The 20,129-nt window shown below is 57.4% G+C and overlaps 1 protein-coding gene across 1 annotated transcript in view; it reads left to right on the top strand.

Annotated features, from left to right (window-relative positions):
- Nucleotides 1-1,248: 1,248 nt before the first annotated feature.
- Nucleotides 1,249-20,129, top strand: part of PDE2A (phosphodiesterase 2A) — a 42,003-nt gene continuing 23,122 nt past the window's right edge. Inside the window, exon 1 of the mRNA XM_059493526.1 lies at nt 1,249-1,367. Within this exon, the coding sequence (XP_059349509.1) occupies nt 1,300-1,367 (68 nt within the window). The 5' untranslated portion in view covers nt 1,249-1,299. The remainder of the gene's footprint in view (nt 1,368-20,129) is intronic.

Here is a 20,129-nt window from a genome sequence, read left to right as displayed (position 1 = left end):
CAGTCTTTGTCCAGCACCTGGTCCCTAGGAGCTTCCCTTTTTGTCTCCAGTGCTTTCACTGGAAGAAGCTGAAATGCTTAAATATCTTTGAAAGCTCAGGTTGCTGTCACTCCTTCTTGATTCCCTTGTGCCAGGAGGTTTCACAGAAACCTCTGACCTGAATTCAGTATAGGATGGGTGTCCTTCCCCAGGGTCCCTCCTGGGAGTGTATCTCCGGTGCATGGGGTCATTGCCTGAAGAGCACAGGCAGTGCTGGCACTGCAGTGACTTTTACCCTTCTCCAGGCACCTCTGACACTGTCCCACCCTGCTCACCCCTCTGACACTGTCCCACCCTGCTGGCAGCTCACACTGCCAGAACTCAGCCCATGGGCCCCAGGACAGGAGAGCAGCAGGTTCAAGCTGGACACCACCCACGTGGCTGGGACTGTTTGCCGGGTGTCCACTCTCTGGCAGGGACATGTTTGTGGTCCAGTGCCATTCTGTATGATAGAATCACAGAACCATGATTTGGAAAATCCCTCTGAGACCACTGAATCCAACCATTTTCCAGCACTGCCAAGCCCACCACTAAACCATGTCCCCAAGTATCACATTTACATGGCTTTTAAATCCCCACAGGCGTGGTGCCTGCAGCGTTTGACAACAGTATTGGGGAAGAAATTGTCCCGAATACCAAATCCAAACCTCTCTTGAAAAACTTGAGGCCATCTCCCTTACAAGAGAAGAAATACATTGCAGCCTGCCTGTGGTCCAAATGTTGCCTAGTGCAGCTCGTTGCCGCTGGGACAGGAACCTGTGGGACCAGTGCTGCTCAGTACCTCTGGGACAGGGACAGGCGGGAACACTGCTGCCCAGTGGCGCTGCCGGTGCCACCGGGGCAGTAACAGCGCACGGCACACGGGGCTTGCGCTCCCAGCAGGGCCGGAGGGGCGAGCGGGGAGGGCAGGTCCCGCGGGCGCTCCGAGACAAAGGCGGGCGCTCCCCGGCGCGGCGCGGCGCACGGGCGAGGCCGGGCGCGGCGCGGGTTGGGCGGCGGCGGGCGGCAGGTGCGGCCCCTCCGGCCCCTCCGGGCCCTCCGCCGAGCGGCGCGGCCCCCGCCCAGCCCCGCGGAGCCGCAGCAGCGCCGTCAATCAGCGTCGCCCCCGCTCCGTCCTCCCCTCCCGCACGCCTCGGCGCGCTGCATCGGGCTCGGTGACAGCAGCGAGCTGAGCGCGGCGGGAGGCTCCGCTCGCAGCCGGCACCGAGAAGCGGGCGCGGCGGCGGCGGGGCTGGGAGGGCTGCCGAAGCATGCGGAGCCATGGGCCAGGGCTGCGGACACTCCATTCTCTGCCGGAGCCAGCCGTACCAGGCGGCCGCATCTGACATGTGAGTTCCCTCCCGCCGGCACCGGGGATGGGGGACCACGCCAAGAGGGAGGGATGCTCTGGGAGTAATGCCGGGCAGAGGAGCGAAGGAGACGTCAGGGACGCAGGAAAAAGTTCCTCCTGCCTGACAGCTGTCAGGGAGGGGGTGGCAAGGAAATGACAAGAGGCCGCGACCCCTCCCTGTTCCCCACTCGCCACCCATGTTAGCCCCGGGGCAGGTCATCGCCGGTGTTTCTGTACCACAGGGCTGGTGTGAGCTGAATCTCCCTGTCTCCCCATCACCCTCATCCCATAATGATTTCCTGCAAGGGTAGAAGGCTCCTGGCCCAGTGGTGGGCCGCAGGGGGGCCCGGGTGACTTTGTGAAATTCAGGTCAGCCTTCTGAATTGTGGTTTCGGCAGCTTCACACAGGGCAAGAGAAGCCAGTCCCTGCACGACCACCTGCTCACCAAGAAGCAGATTTGGGGCTCCCAGTGTCACAGTGCCTGTCTGTGTAAGGCCACGTGGGGATGGGGCTCACGGTGGTCTCCTGCTGCAGCGGGCACAGCGGGCTTTGTGTGACAGCGTGGGTGACCTTGCTGAGGGATGACAGTGCTCCCTGGAAGCAGGGAAGGGTGATGCTCTGGAGAGCCCACGTGGCAAGAGGGGCAGCTTGCAGTGTGTGGATCCCCAGTGCCCAGAGGCTTGGCGGGGCTGGCAGAGCCCCCCGTGTGCGTGCACCCCCGTGTGCAGCGCTGGCTGCGCCGCAGCTGCTGGGAAGCAGGATGTGCATGGATGTTCGCAGTGTGTGCTCTGGGCACCAAGGATCTGGGGTGCTCCCAGTCCCTCCTCCCCCTGCTCCAGTGGGAGCAGATCCCACATTTTGAAAAGCCCTCTGGGAGGGTGAGCTGGACCACAGGAAGAAATGCAGGTCTAGGGCAGAAAGGAGGAAGGCTTCTCAGTGCTGGATTCCTTTGTCTGACAGTGCCAGCTCCACATGCTTGGGCTCTGGCCGAACTGCGTGGCTCAGCTGCTCACACCAGGACCACCAGAAGCAGGAGGGACCGGAATGTGCCCAGGAGCAGCCTGGGCTCTCCTGGAGCAGGTGCTTCAGGTGATGGCAGGACTGTTGGTGTGCAGGGAAGCTTCCATCCACTCCTGCTCCAGCGCTACTCATTTCCCTCACCGAATTTTCACACCTTCATGAGTTGACCTTTGGGTGAGAACCCTCTCCCTCTCTGTAGAAAACACCCTCCAGCATCTCTCTTGCCTACATGCAATGTGTGCCTTGGATCTGTTTTCTCAAGGCCCCAATAGGTGCTGATCCTCCCACGCTCCTGTGGGTGCTGGGTCTGTCTCTGCAGGCAGCATCCTTCCCCCAGCTCTCCTGGCTCACTCCCTGGTGCTGTGTGTGCTTTGTTCCCTGCAGAGATCCTTCCCTGGTGCTGCCTGAACACGTGCACGTGTCCTTTTCTTTAAGCAAAACACACAAAGGTCTTGAAATGCCATGCGAGCCCCATGTTCCCTCCTGCCTCTGCTGCTGCTGTTTAAAGGCTTTTTTAAGAAAAGTAAATGACATAAAAGCTTGGTGTAGCTGGGCTGGCTGTGCCCAGGTGGGAATTGGCAGGCAAGGTGGGAATGGTGAGTCCAGCTGCTTTACCCTTTTAACATGGGATATGTCCTTCATATTTGTCCCTGCTCCTGTGAACCCCACGGGGTACAGAGAGGTGGAAAAGCTTCCCAGGAGTTGCCAGAGGATGATGCCCTCGGCCCTGCAGTGCTCCCTGGAGGGGCTGCAGTGTGAGGCTGGCGCTGTGGGGAAGGTGCTGCTGCTCCCAGCCTCCCCTCCAGCCCTGCCCTGTTCCATGGGCTGCCAGTGACGCTGGGGCTGGCATCCAGAGGTGGCCCAGCTCTCCCATGTGCATGGTGCATTTTTTTTGCAAGGGGATGCAGGTGCAGCATTATCCAGGTCATGTTTTAACCCATTTCCTCCCTTTCTCCTGGCGGGATGTGTGCTCCCGGGTGGGTGGACGCTGACCTGGTTAGAGGTGGGTGGGGTGCCAGGGTGCCTGGAGCTGCTGCTTTCACAGCATCTGACAGCAGCCGGGGCTGGGGAAGCAGCTACTGAGCTCTGCAGATGGAAAACACAGAGGAGGAGATGCAGCTCTGAGCATCCCTGCGGGAAGGATCCAGCTCAGCGGAGGCTGGGAGGGGTCAGGGCTTCCTTCAGGGCACAACACTGTCTGGGACACAGGGAGCATGGGCTCAGCCACCCTTTGGAAGCCTTGGAGCACCTGAAAACCCCTTGGAGAACCCCCCCAGACCCTTCATGGTTATTGCTGGTCCCTGGGCTGCATGTGTAAAATGCCATGGAAAATGCCCACCCCATCACTCCATTTGTCCTGGCAGTCTGGCTGGGTGGCTCTGCTCCCCCTCCAGCAGGAAAAGGGGTTCAGTGGTAGGAGGTTAACCTGGTCCCCCATTGTTGAGGTTCTTAGGTGAGGTTCTCCAGGTTTTTCAAAGCCTCAGGCTCTTCCTGCACTTGTAACTGGGGCTCTTCAGGATCACCCACCTGCCTGTGCACCCAGCCCCAGAGCCTGGAGGTGCCTGGCAGGGAAAATAGAGGGAAAACTCCTGGCTGCAAGCTTCCTGCATTCTGCATATGCCAGGAGCTTCCCAGCACCCTGCTCCTGTCCATGGAAGGTCTCCAGGGTGAATGAGGAATTTCCTCTCCATCACCCCAGGACATCTCCCCGAGCATCTCCAGCTTCAGAACAGCCAGTTGTTTGGAGGTGTTGGGATCTGGGCCAGATTCTGGCTCTGTTAGTGAGGATCCTCACCAGGTGTGCCCTGGCCATCATCTGCAGTAGAGCCCTGCTCATCCCCTGTGAGCTGTGCTGCTTTGGGGGCTCTGGGAGCCTGAGCATCCATCTAGGGCTGAATACAGCATTCCCTGGGGGCAATGGTGGATGCAGCAGCAATTTCTGGGAATCCCTCTTTCCTCCTGTTGCCCTCTGACCCTGGTCATTGCTTTTGTCTCATTGCCAGCTCCCACGTGGCTCAGTGGGAGCTGTGCTGGGCTCAGAAATGCCGGCAGGGCCCGGAGCTGCCTGGGACTCTCTGCCTGTCCAGCTTTCTCCTGAATGGATGGGCCTGTCTGGAGGGGGGAATGAGCTGGATAGGGAGTGTTGGGAGAGGCTTTGTTTGCTGCCATGGCTCCATCTGCACAGCAGCAGCAGCAGGGTCAGGCAGTGCAGAGGCTGCTGAGTGGGCAGCAGGCAGCCTGAGCTTGGCTTCTCCCAGCCCAGGTGTCAGGGGTGGGTGGAAGGGTCTCACCTGCCTTAGCAATGGGAGATGACAGCCAGATTTGATGTTTCAGGGGTTGGAGCCTGAATTGTGGGATGAGTGGTTTGGGTTGGAAAGAACCTTAAAGCTCATCCAGTTCCTATGTCCCTGCCGTGGGTAGGAACACCTTTCAGTACACCAGGTCCCTCCTCATCCAATCTGGCCGTGTAGAAATGTGTAGGAAGGTGTTTGGAAACACCTTGTAGGAAGCTGTCCCCAAACCTTGTCATCCACACAGGATCCCCTGTGGGGAATGGACCAGTATGGCAGCCTCAGGGACTTGCTGAGTGCCAAATGTCCCTGAAGCTGGTTATTTGGCAGCAGCAGCCCTTGGTCCTCTCCTGTCCCCAAATGCTGCTCCCAGCAGCAAATCCTGCTCCTGGACCCATGTTCTGAGCCCTGCCTGCATCCCTGGTGTGTGGAGTCAGAGGGGAGGAAGGACATGGGAGAATCTTGGGTGGGTTCAAACCTTTTGGGCCTTTGTCAGTTTGTATATTCTATGATAAATCACATAGAACAAAGAGAGGGATTTGGAAGTGGGATGGGGTACATTTCGCACTGAAAATATGAAACCCAGACTTTTTTTGGCTGGGGCTGGGTTGGGGCTTAGCCTGAGCATTGCATCCATCGAGGACAGCCTCACTGTGTGTTTCAGCATCCCCAGAGCCCTCTGCTCTCCACCCAAAGAATGAAAAGCAGACAGCAGCGCTGCCAGTGCAGCTCTGGGACAAAGTGCTGACTTAGCCAGAAGCCTCTTCTGCCTCCCAGTTGCTTCCCAGCCCCTTCCCAGGCTGTTAATAACTTGCACGTTTCAGCTGGGTGACTCAGAAGACGGTGAGCAGATATTTATAAGGCACATTTGAAAGGCAGAGACTGGTGGAGGGTTTTTCTTCACCCTTTTCTTCTCTGGAGCTGGTGCCAGCTGAACGTGCCTGTGCTTTGCTTGGCTGTGGGGTGAGGTCTGTAGGGTGACCTGTCCATGTCCCCTGAAGTTCAGGATCTGCTTGCCACAGCATGAGGATGCTGATGCTCCAATGAAAACCTCCCTGCACATTTAATCTCACCCCATGGCAGCAGAGCCCTAATGCCAGTGCCTGTGAGGGCAAAAGCTGGCAGGGCAGCCAGAATTTGGGAATGCAGGGGTTTGCAGCCCCTGCTTGTTCTGATGGTCCCCAGCCTGGCTCTGAGGCATGGAGCCCTGCCAAGCAGTGGCATGATCAGCCTCAGGAGGATGTTGCTGCTTGGTGGTGATGCTGTGGGATGTCTGTGCAGCTTCTTGGTGGTTTGGGGTTTATCCTCACACCAGAGCTGCCCTGTGTCTCCACAGCCCTGTCCTCGAGCCAACACTTGGCTTGAGCCTGGCTGAAAGGACACAAGCTGTGGGTGTTGCTGTGTTTTCCCTTGCTCTCCCCAAAATGAGGGCTTTCCTCATGTTTTTTACTGGTGTGATCACAGACAGGAGGATGGCAGCATCCTTCCTGCATGGAAAAAGCAGGTGGAAGCCAGGAAGGCTTTAAGTAAGAAATTGGGGTCAAGAAAGGTGGTGCTAGTGATGGGGAACAGTGCCAGAGTCCTCAACCTCCTGACTCAAGCAGGGTGGTGGAAATTTTCAAGAATTTGATTGTCAGCTGTTCAAGCCAGGAACTCCTGCAATGAGATGGAACCCCTGGAATGGGATGGAACTCCTGCAGTGGGATGGAACTCCTGCAATGGGATGGAACCCCTGGAATGGGATGGAACTCCTGCAGTGGGATGGAAGTCCTGCAATGGGATGGAACTCCTGCTCCCCTCCTGAGAGGAGAGTGTTGGATCCTGAGCACGGACATCCTTGGGAGCTGCAGGATATGGGGACCCCCTCGGTCCTTCTGCAGCACCTCAGGGGTAGAGCTTGGCCTCCCTTTGGCTGCTGAGGGGCTGAAGCTGGGCCTGAGGTTAGGATTAGGGTCAGAGTCAGAGCTACTGCTAAAGTTGGACTAAATTTAGGTCTGGGTTTAGGGCTATGATCAAGTTCAGGGCTAGTGTTTGGATTAGGGATAGGTTTAAGGTTAAGGCTAAAGCTAAGTTTAGCTTTAAGGTTAGGTCTAGAGCTAAGATAAAAGATTTAGGGTCTGGTTAGATCTAAGAGTAATGTTAAAACTTAGGTTAAGTCTAGGGCTGGTGTTTGGTCTATGGCTAAGTTTAAGGTTCAGATTAGTATTAGGAGTAGTACTAATTTTAGGCTTATGCTTAGGTTTAGATTTAAGCTTAGGTTTAGGGTTATTGTTAGTCTCGGATTAGGTTTAGGGCTCAGGTTAGAATTATGTTTCAGGTTAGTTTAGTGTCTGTGTTAGAGCTGGATTTAAGGCTTAGTTTATTGTTAGGGTTATAGTTAGGTTTATATTTAGGGCTAGGCTGGGTGTAAGTTTAGAGTTACAGCTATGCCAAGGTGTAGGTTTATGGTTAGGTCTATGATCAGCATTACAGTTAGTGCTTGACTAGGGTTAGTGTAGGTCTGCCAGGACAAAGGCTGCAGTGCTCCATTCTCCCTCAGCAGAATATGCTCCACTTTCCCCACCAGCACAGCCTTGGGGCCCTCCCATCCCTGTTTTTCCCCCTTTGGTTGAGCTAAAGGCTCTCTGGGACCCATCATGGGCTTTGGTTTGGTCTTGCACCTGTCCTGGCTTCAGTGGGAAGTGGGACACATCTGAGTCAGCAACACTGCTGGATGAAACCCCCAAAACTGGGGAGTTTTGCTAAAGCTCAGGTGAAGAAAAACAGTACTGGCTGTGGACAATGCAGGTCTTGAGGCATGAGGAGTGTCCCTGTGGAAATGCCAGCCAAACTTCAGAGGCATTCCCCAGAATCAGCCCAAGGGCACTAAGGTGCCCTTTGGGTGCTGTTTTCCTTTGGTCGGACCCAGGTGCAGGTGGATGCAGCAGAAGAGCCAGGTGAGCTCTTGCTCCAAAGGATGCCACAGGAAACAAGCTGCTCATGGTGGGAGCTGGGTATGATGAACCCTGGGAGGCTCAGGAAGAGGCTGAGGGGACTGCTGTTGGATCTGACTGTCTCCAGGGAAATGATGCTCCTGGGAATGGCTGTGGGTCCCAGTCAGGCATCTGTGGCTGGTCCTGCACCTACCAGATCAACAGGACACAGCTGGAGCTGCCTGGGGCAGGGTTTGTGCTGTGTGTACCATGCTCGGGCTGTGCAGAGGGGCCACCAGTGCCACCTCCAGCTCCATGTGGTTTGGGAACCCCGAGGTCAGGGTAATGTCCTTGGGGCCCCCCATGTCCCTTTGTGACCATCTCCCTTACCTCAAGGAGATGAAGCAACTGTGCCACTGTGCAGGGATGGAAAAAAGGGATGGAAAGAAGGTCTCCTTCCCCCAGGAGCAGCGTGGGAGCTGGCTCCTGGCTGTGTGGGTGTGCTGTGCTGGTGGAGATGGAGGGCTCTGCGAAGGTGGGGTGCTGCTGGAGAAGCCCCTCTCCCCCGCGGCACAGGCAGGGACAGGGACAGCAGGGACAGGGACAGCAGGTCCGTGGGCTGCCGAGAATGCAGAGTCAGGCACGGGGTGTGTTGCTGTGCACAGAGCCTGCAGCGAGCTCCACGTGCCAGCTGACAGTGCAGGGAGCTGCAGCACGGCCAGGGGGACCCCAGCTATGTCCCCTCCCTCCTGCAGCCCCCGATCTGCAGGAACAGCAGAGAACTGCTGTGCTCCCAGGGGATACTCTGGGAACCCTGTTTCCATCCTGACCTGTGCAGCTCAGTTGGATCCCAGCTCCTGAACCTGCAGGCACATCAGAGAACCACTGTGCTCCCAGGAGGGACCATGGGGATAATCTGGGATCCCTGTTTCCATCCTTTCCTGTGCAGCTCACTTGGATCCCTGAACCAGCCCTGTCATGGGCACTGTGGCACAGGGAAGAGGATGAGGCTGGGGACACTTTTCAGGTGGCACCTGGCTGCCAGTCATCCTGGCAGGGCTCTGTCCAGGCACAGGGTGGCAGGGGAGCTGGAGCCAGCAGTTCAACCACAGAAAAGCCATTAATTAATGGAAAGCATGGTCGAGGAATAAAAGCCTGGCTGCTCCGGCACTGGTCCCAGTACCAGCGGGATGTTGGCTGTGCCAGAGAGCAGCCCAGAAGGGTGCACCAGGGGAGATTTAATTTGGATATTAGGGAAAATTCCTTCCCTGAAGGGGTGCAGAACAGGCTGCCCAGAACAGGGTGGAGTCCCCATCCCTGGAGGGATGTAAAAGTTTTGTGGATGTGGCATTTGGGGACATGGGTTAGTGGCAGGCTTGGCACTGCTGGGGGAATGGTTGCACTTGATGTTCTCAGAGGGCTTTTACAACCTCAATAATTCTGTTTCCATATTCCATATGGCATCTCCATGCCAGTCCCAGGGCTGAGCTGCATTTCTCTGCCAGTTCCATCTCTACCCACACCAGCCCCACCACTGGCACTCCATACAGCCCATCCCCAGTTTCCCCCTCCTCTCAGGGAAAGCTGAGGTTTTGGAAGCTAAAAGCTCAACTCAGCTCTGGGAAATGGGTTGAAAGTGTCAAACAGAGCCACTCCTGCCCTGATGAGCCTCCAAGGCATGAGTGGCTTTGTCATCTCTTGTCCCTCCACAGATGGTCCCCACTCCCTAACTCTGCACTAAGTCTGGCTCATGGGAATATTTGGATCATTTGAGAAGAAGTCCTGGCCCAGTGAGTGGCTCCCACTTGTGCCATGTTCACAGATGGATGATCCAGTTAGAAATCTGTGGTGTTGCTTGGGAGACGATCCCTGCTCCTAGGGCACTGTTGTTCGTGGAAAGCATGGGGCGTGGAAAGCACAGGCAAGATCCTGGCTCCTGCTCTATTCCCACTATTTTTAAGGGAAAACAATGCTGGAAAGGAAAAAAAAAAGCAAAGTGAAAAAAACATGCTGAACAACGATCAACTGCAGCTTGCTTCCCTCCTCTAGTTATCAAATAAATGGACTAATTGAAAGATGAGTTGGCAGCATCTGTAGGGTTGCATTTATCCAAGGATAATTCCCCAGGGATTCAGGGTAACTGTGTGTTTTCCCTCTCACCTGGCTATGCTCCTGCCTGGTTTGGCTCCCTTGGGGTGCCGGTGGCTTTGCTTGGAGGCCCCCACGGTGGTGGGATTTGCAAGGATGCCATGCAGCAGGGATGGAGATTTGCAGGGCTGCCACGCAGTGTGGACAGGGATTTGCAGCCTTGCAGGGCTGCCATCACTGAGACCAGCTGCATTCCTGTGGCTCCTGGCACCCCTGGGGGTTTGCAGGGATGCCGTGGAGTGGGGACAGGGATTTGCAGGGATGCTGTACAACAGGAATGGATTTACAGGAGCGCCATACAACGGGGATTTGCAGGGTTGCCGTGCAATGTGGACAGGGATTTGCAGCCTTGCGGGGCTGCCAGGCTTTCTAGCCCCACCACCAGGGCCAGCTGCATTCCTGTGGCTCCAGGCAGCCCCGGGAGCTGCTCTCCAGCCTGGCAGTGGGGGCAGCTGCTTGCACAGGACCTGATGCTCCAGGGCGGAGCACCGGAGCAGCGTGTTTGCCGAGCAAACAGGGCTCAGCCTCCACAGCCGGATCAGCGGCCTCCCCTCGTTTGCTCAGCAAACAAATCCCACCCGGCAAAGCTTTGGTGCCACCGCTGCCCTTCCCGCAGCTCCTGCCAGCTGCCCTGGCACTGCCATGCAGCACCTGGCCATTATTGTGCAGGTCTGGAGTTGTGCAGGGTTCCCGATGGCTTCAAATGGAACACGGCAACTCAGCAGCCCTCCCTGCCTTTCCTGCCGGCAGATGCCAGGGTGCTGCTGAACCGTGTGTGGGATCTGTTCTGGGGATGTGAAGGGTGAGATCCTTCGGCTCCAGAGAAATGGTTTTGCTCTGGACTGAGCAATTGCAGGATTTTCTGTCACTGCTGGAGGCTGGGGGAGATGGAAACTGCATTGGCAGGTGTTGGCCTGGGAGGCTGGCTGCCCTGGTGATGGAGGAAAGGTGTCTGGGTGTGTGGGGATCCTGGAGCACCACGCCATGCCATTGCTGCTTCCCTTGCTCCAGGCTCTCCATGGCCCCAGACCAGGTTCCCTCTGGGGTCCTGATCCCCCCATAACACACTGCCCACAACGAGGGTTCTGCTGAGGTGGGGACAGATGCCACCTCCCTCCCTCCCTCCCTTTGCCTGGAGACTGTGGGATGTATCCCAGCCATTTCATGGGCTGGTTGCCTGCTGCTCCAGCTGTCATCTTTCTCTGCTTCCCCTTTATTTCCCCCTCACAGATACACTCTTTAGCCCCTGCTGCCTGCAAAAACGGAAAAAACTCCCTTTGCCCAGCACTGTTGGCTACCTCAGGAACCCATTTTCTTCCCTGAGATGCTGGAGGCATATTCTTCTTTTTATCTTCACTCCCAGAGCAGCAGGACCGTGGCTTGGTCAGGGTGTGACTGTGGGTACTGAGCCGCCCATCTCACTGCACCGTCCCTGGCAGAGTGGCCAGGCACTGGAGTCACCACTGTCACCCCATGGGGACACTGCTGCTTTCCCCTCCACAGAGCTCTCTGGAGCTGGGGCCAAGCCACCCTCCAGCCTTCCAGCTTCTCTAAAGTCACCAGAGTCACTTGTGCACTTATAGGCCACTAAGTGCTGTAATTACAGATATGCTTTAATTAACATAATTGTGTTTCTACGCAAATAAAACATTTGGCACAGTTAATTCCAAGGCTGCAGCTCCAAACACAAGGCTTCCTGGCCCCCCTGTGGAGGTGGCAGGGGGTCTGGCAGAGAGTGGGGCTCTCACCTCCGTGCCAGAAAATCATCCCAGTCCCAGCCAGGGCCTGAGCCAGAGCCCCCCTTCCCCTCTGGAGTGTCCTGCCCTGCTTTGGTGCAGACAGCTGTGCTGGCAGACACTTGGATCGCTGGGAGATGGCTCTGGGCTTGCTGGAACGCTCTGTTGGGCTCAGTGGAACAGAGCACTGGGATTTCTGGGATGCAGCAAACCCAGTGATTTGCTGGGACACAGAGCTGGACTTGCTGGGATGCAGCCCCAGGATTGCTCAGACACGGCACTGGGTTTGCTGGGCCGTGGTGCCCAAATTGCTGGAGTACCACGTTGGGCTTGCTGGGATGCAGCCCTGGGTTTGCTGGGACACAGCTGGAGCCCAGCAGTGCCCTTGCAGCAGTGCCAGGGGTGCTCACCCTGGCTGGGCAATGGGCACAAAGGGTGGATCCAGCCCCTCCATCCATCCCAGAGCCGCCCCAGGGTGTTTTGCCCTCCCAGTACCCAGAGAGCTCTCACTCCCCTTTCCCTCTTTAGCAGACCCCAGAGCTCCCCACGCTCTTGGGAGCCTTTGGATGAAGGCTGGAGCTGGAGGCAGCATGCCAGCCCTTTGCCAGGAAGATGCCAGGAAGAGCTGGGAAAATGGCTGGTGCTTATGTGCTAAAATGCCCTTTTCATTTGAAAAAACAGAAGAAAAGGGGAAAAAAACATATTCCATTTTTCTCCAGCTGAAAATGAAAGTGATTATGTAACAAGCAATAAATTACAGAAAGGAATGAGTCATTGGAGCAAACCCCAAGAAAGGCACAGTATTTTTAGCTCCAACACCCTGTGCTGTACTGTGCATTAACCCTTGCAGGACTTGAGCTCCCACTGCAACCTGCCCCTAGGGTGCCCCCCCCAGAGGCATCATAGTGGTTTCTGTGAGGATTTTGTCCCTGTGACATTCCCAAGGGAAGATGGAAATTATGTAAGCTGTGAGTCCCTCATCCCATGGTTCTCCTTTGTATGGGATGCTTATGGGTGGTCCAGGGAACACTGCTCACCCCAGATCCATGTCCCCATCCTGGGCTAAGCCCCTGCTTCTCTTCCCCTCTGCTCATTCCCACTGGGATAATTAATCCTGATCCCTTCCTGAGACCCTGGGCACCACTGCTGTTTCCTTGCCAAAGAGCCTGAAGAATTAATTAGGAAATAAAAGCGAGGAACAAATTAATTGGAAAAGAACTAGCGAGGGAGCAAGTGAGCAATGCTGCTTTAATCCAGGTTAAATTGGGGAGTGATTGCTTTGCTAGCAGAAGAGATGATGAGGGAGCATTGGAGCAGGCAGGTGCCAGGTGAGACAATGCCAACAAGCATCCAGGTGCCAAGGGCTGCCCATGGAAAGCTGTGCTGAGTGGGGAGCAAAATCCTGAGGGTGCCAGTAGGAAGCTGGAAGAGGAATCTGGAAGAGGGGCTCAGGGCTCAGAGTGTCCCAGGATCACCACTCAGACCATCCTGGGGAGCCCAGAGCTTGGAGCACCCCTAGGAAGAGGGTCAGAACATTCTTAAGATGGAGGCATGGAGCACATCTGGGATCAGGGCTCGGAGCACACCTGGGATTTGGGCTTGGAGCATCCATTGGAACAGGGCTTAGAGCATCCCTGGAGTCAGGGCTTGGAACATCCCTTTCTGAAGTGACACTGTCACCCTGTGGGATCAGGTACCAGCACAGGGACAGGGACCCTATTCCCTGTGTGCCACATTTCTTTGGGGTCTCCAGGCTGGTGGGAACCAGGCCTTCTTCTCTGTCTCTGAACAGATCCCTGGATGCTCATGGTAGCACCACCACACTCCACTGTCACCTGGCATCAACCCCATCCCTAAATAAGGGGCCAAGGGGAGTGGCAGGGACCAGTGAGAGCAGGTGGCCAAATCCTTGTGTCCTGCAGCTGGAGTGGGGTCGGCTCAGAGTGACACAGCCAGTGCAAGTGGATGTCATCTCCTCATCTTTTATTTAACCTGGCAGTAAATTCCTGTCCCCCATATGCTTGGGCTGGGCTGGGACCTTCCTTATTGCTGCTGGGCCACCTGGAATAGTGGCATGGCACTGCATGTCCTGGAGCTGCTGTGCCCCCAGTACACACTGTCCCTTCTCCTGCTGTCCCTTCTCCTGCTGTACACTCTCATTCTGGCACATAATTTCCCCAAAATCCATGTGACCCTCCAGTGACATCCTGTTCCTCCAGGCAAGCCCTGTCCTTATGGACATGTGCTGTCCCTTGTCAAACATGCTGTCCCTCTGCAAACGTGCTGTCCTCTCAGGCACCTGCTCTCCCTCATACACGTGCCGTCCCCAGGTGTGCCGTGTCCTTCCACACACAGGGTGTCCCCCAGGATGTCACCTGTGCCCCTGGACATGTGCTGGTCCCATGAGTGCATGCTGTCACCCTGGAAGCAGGTTGTCCCTCTGGACACACGCTGTGCTGCTGGGTCCAGGCTGTCACCCACGGACACGTGCTGTCCTCCGGGATTCAGGCTGTTTCCATGGACACACTTGTCCCTGTGGATGCATGCTGTCCCCATGGATACACAGTGTCCTGATGGATACATGCTGTCCCTTTGGATACACGCTGTCCCTTTGGATACACGCTGTCCCTCTGGGTGCCTGCTCTCACCATGGCACATGCCAGTCCCTATCCATAGGCTGTCCCTATGGATACTCCCTCTCCCTCACCCCTCTGAGGGCACAGTGGGGGTGTGCTCTGTCCCTGCCCACACAGGACAATCTCATGGGACAGGTGTGTGAAACTCAGGAGAGGAAGTCCCACCAGCCAGGCTGAAGATGCTGGTGGCCACCATGCCCAGAGCTTGTCCATGAGGACTGTGTGAGCTGGCTGGGAAAGCAGCCAAAGAATGGGGACAGAGGCGTGGAAGCAGAGCCAAGAGCTGTCTCAGCCCCACAGGGACCTGACCAGCACAGTGGGGCCAGCAGGGCTCTGCCATCCCATCTGTCCCCCTCATTACCCCTGTCACGTCTGTGGGCTGCTGGTGGCCCCCCGGCCCCACTCTGAAATGTCTCCACAGAGACCCTCCAAGGACTCCAGCACTCACTCATCAGTGGTATCACTTATCAGCCTGGCCCTTCCTTATCCCTTTGTCACCCCTCCACAGAATCCGCTCAGTTGGAAGGAGCCCACAAGGAGCATCCAGTCCAGCTCCTGGTCCTCCCGAAGAGTCACATCACATGCCCAAAATACTGTCCAGATCCTGTCAGGCTTGGTCCTGCTCTGGGTAGCCTATTCCAGTGTCCAGTCACCCTCTGGGTGAAGAATCTTTTCCTAATATCCAACCTATCCCTCCCATGACACAACTTCAGACCATTCCCTCGGACTGTCACTGGTCACCAGGCAGCAGAGGTCAGTGCCTGCCCCTCCTGTTCCCCTCACAAGGAATTTGTACCTGCAGTGAGGTGTCCTCTCAGTCTCCTCCTGTCCAGGCTGAACAGCCCAAGTAACCTCACCTGTTCCTCATACAGCTTCACCTCAAGGCCCTTCACCACCCTCACGGTGTTTCTTTAGACTCTCTCTAGTAGATTTAATGGCTTTTTTATTTTGTGATGCCCAAAACTGCCCTTAGCACTCGAGGTGAGGCTGCCCCAGTGCAGAGCAGAGCAGAGCAGGACAATTCCCTCCCTTGCTCAGCTGGTGATGCTGTGCCTGGTGCCCCCAGGACATGGGTGTGACTCATGTGACTCCTGTTCAACTGTTGTCATGGAAAGGTCCCTTTCCACGACACTGCTTTCCAGCAAATCATTTCCCAGTCTGTGTGTACACCGGGGTTGCCCCATCCCAGATGCAGAATCCTTATTGAACTTCACACACACGGCAATTGTCCAACTCTCCAATTTGCCAGCAGCCCCTCCCAGGTTTTTATGTGAACTTGCTTTGTCTGAACTTTCAGTCCTGTGTCCAATTAATTTATAAAGATGTTAAGGGTGCAGGGCTTCCTCATCCCTTCCTCATCCTTTTGTTATCCCGCTTTGAATCCAAGGACAGCCCAAGCCCCAGAGCTGATGCAGCCAGGTCTCTGCAGCTGGCACTTCTGGGGGCTGTCCCCACTGGGGGGCTGCTGCCAGGACACCCCATCCCTGCCCAGCCTGAGATCATTCAGCTCTTCTTGTGTCCACACATTCCCAACTCTCCTGCTGCTCCCAGCAGCTCCATGCAGTGAACCCACCCGATGCCATGGAACCTTCTAGCACCCCCAGCCTGTGCCTGGCATTGCTTCGGTGAGGGATGCCACAGCTTTCCCTGTCCCACAGCATTCCCTGTCCTGCAGCATTCCCTGTCCTACAGCATCCCCTGTCCCACAGCATCCCCTGTCCCGCAGCATTCCGTGTCCCACAGCATCCCCTGTCCCACAGCATTCCCTGTCCTGCAGCATTCCCTGTCCTACAGCATTCCCTGTCCCACAGCATCCCCTGTCCCACAGCATCCCCTGTCCCACAGCATTCCCTGCCCTGCCATATTCCCTGTCCCACAGCATTCCCTGTCCCACAGCATCCCCTGTCCCACAGCATTCCCTGTCCTGCAGCATCCCCTGTCCCACAGCATTCCCTGCCCTGCCATATTCCCTGTCCCACAGCATTCCCTGTCCTGCAGCATTCCCTGTCCCACAGCATCCCCTGCCCTGCCATATTCCCTGTCCCACAGCTTTCCCTGTCCCACAGCATCCCCTGTCCCACAGCATTCCCTGTCCCTCAGCATTCCCTGCCCTGCCATATTCCCTGTCCCTCAGCATTCCCTGTCCCTCAGCATCTCCTGTCCCACAGCATCCCCTGTCCCACAGCATTCCCTGCCCTGCCATATTCTCTGCCCCACTCGGGCACTGCAGCTGCATCCTGGGCACTGAGTGGGATTTATCCATGGGGAAACCACAGAGCAGTAAATGGGATATTGATTGGGTGCCATTGTGGGGATTAGTGCAGAGAGGAAGAGCAGATGGATTGATTTCTGGTGGGGTTTAGAGCTGCCAGTGTACCTTGTGCCAGCAGTTCCAGACAATAACACCCCAATTCATTCACGGATCCAGCAGCTCTGTTCATGGTGTGTCCCCAGGCTCAGCTCAGTCTCTGTCATCTCTGTTCTTGGGCAGGACCCCAGCCCCATGTGCCACCTGCACTGGCCACTATGTCCCCTGCTTTCCCAGAGGACAGGGATGCTCCAGAAGGCAGCACAGTGCTGTGCCTCCCCAGATCCAGCATCCAGCCCTGGGTCTGCACTGGTGCCACAATTTAATGGAGCACTGCTGATCCTACAGGCCTCACAGCACTCCTGGCCCAGCTGGGAACAGCCATGCTCCTCCTGCCCTGCTCTCCCATCCCAGTGCTCCCAGGATATCCAGTGTGCCCACAGGTGCTGCACAGATGGGGAGAAATGGGATTTCAGGGTTACACAGGGTGTGAAGGCTCATCTTGGTGCCTTAACCCTCCAAAATCTTCAAGTTTGGGAGTTTGGTACCATTTGCTGCCAGCACCTCCCAGGAAAAGCTGGAGTGGCGTTTATGTGAGTGTCTTTGGTGTGGAATATTCCATTAGCATGGAATAAAGGTCAATATTTACTTGCCTGCATGAACTTTATTCCCACTGATGCCATCAGACACCCTCCAGATGGGATGCGGCGTGGCTGCTCCCCAGTTCCCAGGAAGAGACAGGAGGCACAGCACTTTATTGATCCACTTCAGGCCAGGAACAAAAGAAAACTACAGGATGGATGGAAATGTGGGAAGCCCACACTGCTGCCTCTCCTGAGCACCTACAGTTACTCCCCAGCAGCTCCAGGGCTGGGTTCTGAGGCTGTGTGTTTCTCCATCTGACTGCTGTGATGTTCCCATCCAAGAACGCGATTCCTGGGGCACACAGAAAAGCCAGGGATCAGCTCATAATTACCCCAGGACTGACTGGGAGATGAGCAGTGATGTATGAATGCAACAGTGGTGCTGCAGCACAAGTCCCTGCACCCTTGCATCCCTGCACCCGTGTCCCATTCCCCTGTTCCCAGGTGCCCCTGTGTCCCTACACTGTCATGTCCCTGTGTCCCATTTCCCTGTGTCCCTGTACCTGTGTCTCCCTCTCTGTCCCCAGGCCTTTGTGCCGTGTCCTAACACTTGTCCCCCAGCCCCTCCGCACTATGTCCCTGCAGCTCCTGTGTCCCTGCACCCTGTGTCCCACCCCCTGTGTCCCTGCAGCTCCTGTGTCCCTGCACCCCTATGTCCCACCCCCTGTGTCCCTGCACCCCTGTGTCCCTGCAGCTCCTGTGTCCCTGCACCCCTGTGTCCTTGCAGCTCCTCTGTCCCATCCCCTGTCCCCAGGCACCTCTGGGCGAGCCCAAGGGACAGCTCCATACTGTGTCCTTGTACCCAGCAATGTCTCTGTGTTCCCTGGGCAGCTGTGCTGGCTGTGAGCTGCTGTGGGTGTCTCTAGTGACAGGATTGTGCCAGGTAGCAGGACATGGATCCTGCCAGCGCCCAGCTCCTTGGGTGTTCCCACTGCTGGCCCCACAGGGAACCTGCTATATTCATGGATCTATATTCAGATCTATATTCATCTGCTTTATTCATGGATCACCGGATCCACATCCGTGCCAGCAGGACCCGTCCGGGCTGAGGTGACACTCGGTCACACCTGCAGCAGGGTGACCCCAGAGCGGGGCATTCCACAGCCTGATCTCGGGGATCTGGCGGCTCTGGTGGTGTCCTAATCAGAAAGATGGGCGCTGTGAGACGCTGCCCTGAGGGGTATCCATGATCCTGTGCCACCCCCGGCGAGAGACGCCCATGGCCCTGTGTCACCCGCAGGGCAGGACCGGCCGGCGGCCGGGGCTCCTGCGGCAGTGTCCGGGATGGGCCGGGAGCTCCTGGTGGCTCTGGCCGCTAGATGGCCCCGCGGCTCCACGGCCCGCCCTGAGCCTCCCCCGGGCTCCCCGGGCCCTCCTGAGCGTCCCCCGGGCTCCATGGCGCACCCTGAGCCTCCCCCGGACCACCCTGAGCCTCTCCCAGGCTCGGCTCCCCGGCCCACCCTGAGCCTCCCCCGGGCTCCCCGGCCCACCCTGAGCCTCCCCCGGGCTCCCCGGCCCACCCTGAGCCTCCCCGGGCTACCCTGAGCCTCCCTCGGGCTCCCCGGCCCGGCAACCCGGGGCTCGAGGAGCAGGGAGCCAGATGGAGGGTGCAGTGCAGCATGCAGTGTCCTTAAACTCTACCCTGCTTGGCTCCTGCCTCGGGGTGGCATTTCCTTATCACCACCTGTCCTAGTGAGGGTTCAGAAACCATGGGAGGAGTCCTTTGCAAATCCCCAGGGGAGCCTCGTAGCGTCCTGTCCCTGAAGGGCACCCTGGGGACAGCGACACAGAGGTGCAGGAACACAGGGGTGCCTGGGCAGGGAGGGGGACACGGGACTGCAGGGACACAGGAACACAGAGGGGCAAGGGTACAGGGTGCAGGGACACGGGAGTGTGGGACACAGGACTGCGGGGACACAGGAACATGGAGGGGCAAGGATACAGGGATGCAGGGACACGGGAGTGCCTGGGGACACGGGAGTCCCGGGATCCGGAGGAAGAGCAGGCCATCCTCCCCCAGACTAGAACTTTCTCTTCTGCCCAGAGAAGGAGGAGGGGGAGGGCTGGAGATTGTCACGCTGCCGATATCCCTCTCACCATGCGATATTCCTCTCACCGTGTGGCATGTGGCCCTCGTGTGACACGGCTTGAGCATGTCCACCCTCCGTGCAGATTCCCTGGGGCCATTGGGGTAGGGGCGGCATCCCGAAATCCTTGTAAGTGCCGGGGGGACGGGAGGAGGTGTCACTCCTCACTGAAAGCAATGGGGGGTTAATATAGGAGGGTGAGGGTGAACAGACCCTATAAGGGGTCCCCAAGATGAGGGTCCCTCCTTATCCAAGAGAGGAACACTGGGTAGGACCCCCTGCAGTATCCTATAGGATGGGGGGGGGCAGGGGAGCTTTCTCTACTGAGCCCTGCATCAGGGTTACCCCAGGGCGAGGGATGGGATGAGATTCGGCCCCTCCATCAGGGAGGATGAGGGGAAGACTGCCCCAACCCAAACGTGGGGCGCAGCCTTTAAGGTGACAGGGGTCTCTTGATTGGGAGGTGAAACATGCCCCAGAAGGGAGAAGGGGCAAGGGGAAACTCCTGGCCCGACCCCCAGGAGGGGAGGGTTTAACACGGAGGGGCGTTGTTGCCCTCCTGGATACCAGAGCCGTGACGGCACCGTCAGCACCTGCCCCGCAAGCTCCAGAGTGGGGAGCCATGCCTTGATCCTCTCCCCACATGGGCGCACCCGCCCCATTCCCGTTTCCCCCTTCACCACCCCACACTGGGACTCCCACTCCTGACCCCCTCCCAATACCGGGGAGTGACATCCCGATTCCCACATCGGGACCACCCTCTCGACCCCGGGGACCCCCACCCCCGGTTGGAGAGTGATGTCCGATCCCCCGGCCGCCCCACAGCCCCCACCCATCCTCGCTTCCCAGCGCCCCGCGGAGCCCCGCAGAGCAGGTGCGGGGCGTGTCGCGATCGGCCGTGTCGTGACGGGGCGTGTCGCGGCGGGGGCGTGCCCGCAGCCCGCGGGCGGTGCGGGGGTGCGCGGGACCGGGATGCT

This window comes from Ammospiza nelsoni, chromosome 2 (genome assembly GCF_027579445.1).
Source record: "Ammospiza nelsoni isolate bAmmNel1 chromosome 2, bAmmNel1.pri, whole genome shotgun sequence".
Classification (NCBI taxonomy): Eukaryota; Metazoa; Chordata; class Aves; order Passeriformes; family Passerellidae; genus Ammospiza; species Ammospiza nelsoni.
This window is presented reverse-complemented; position numbering and strand designations above follow the sequence as displayed.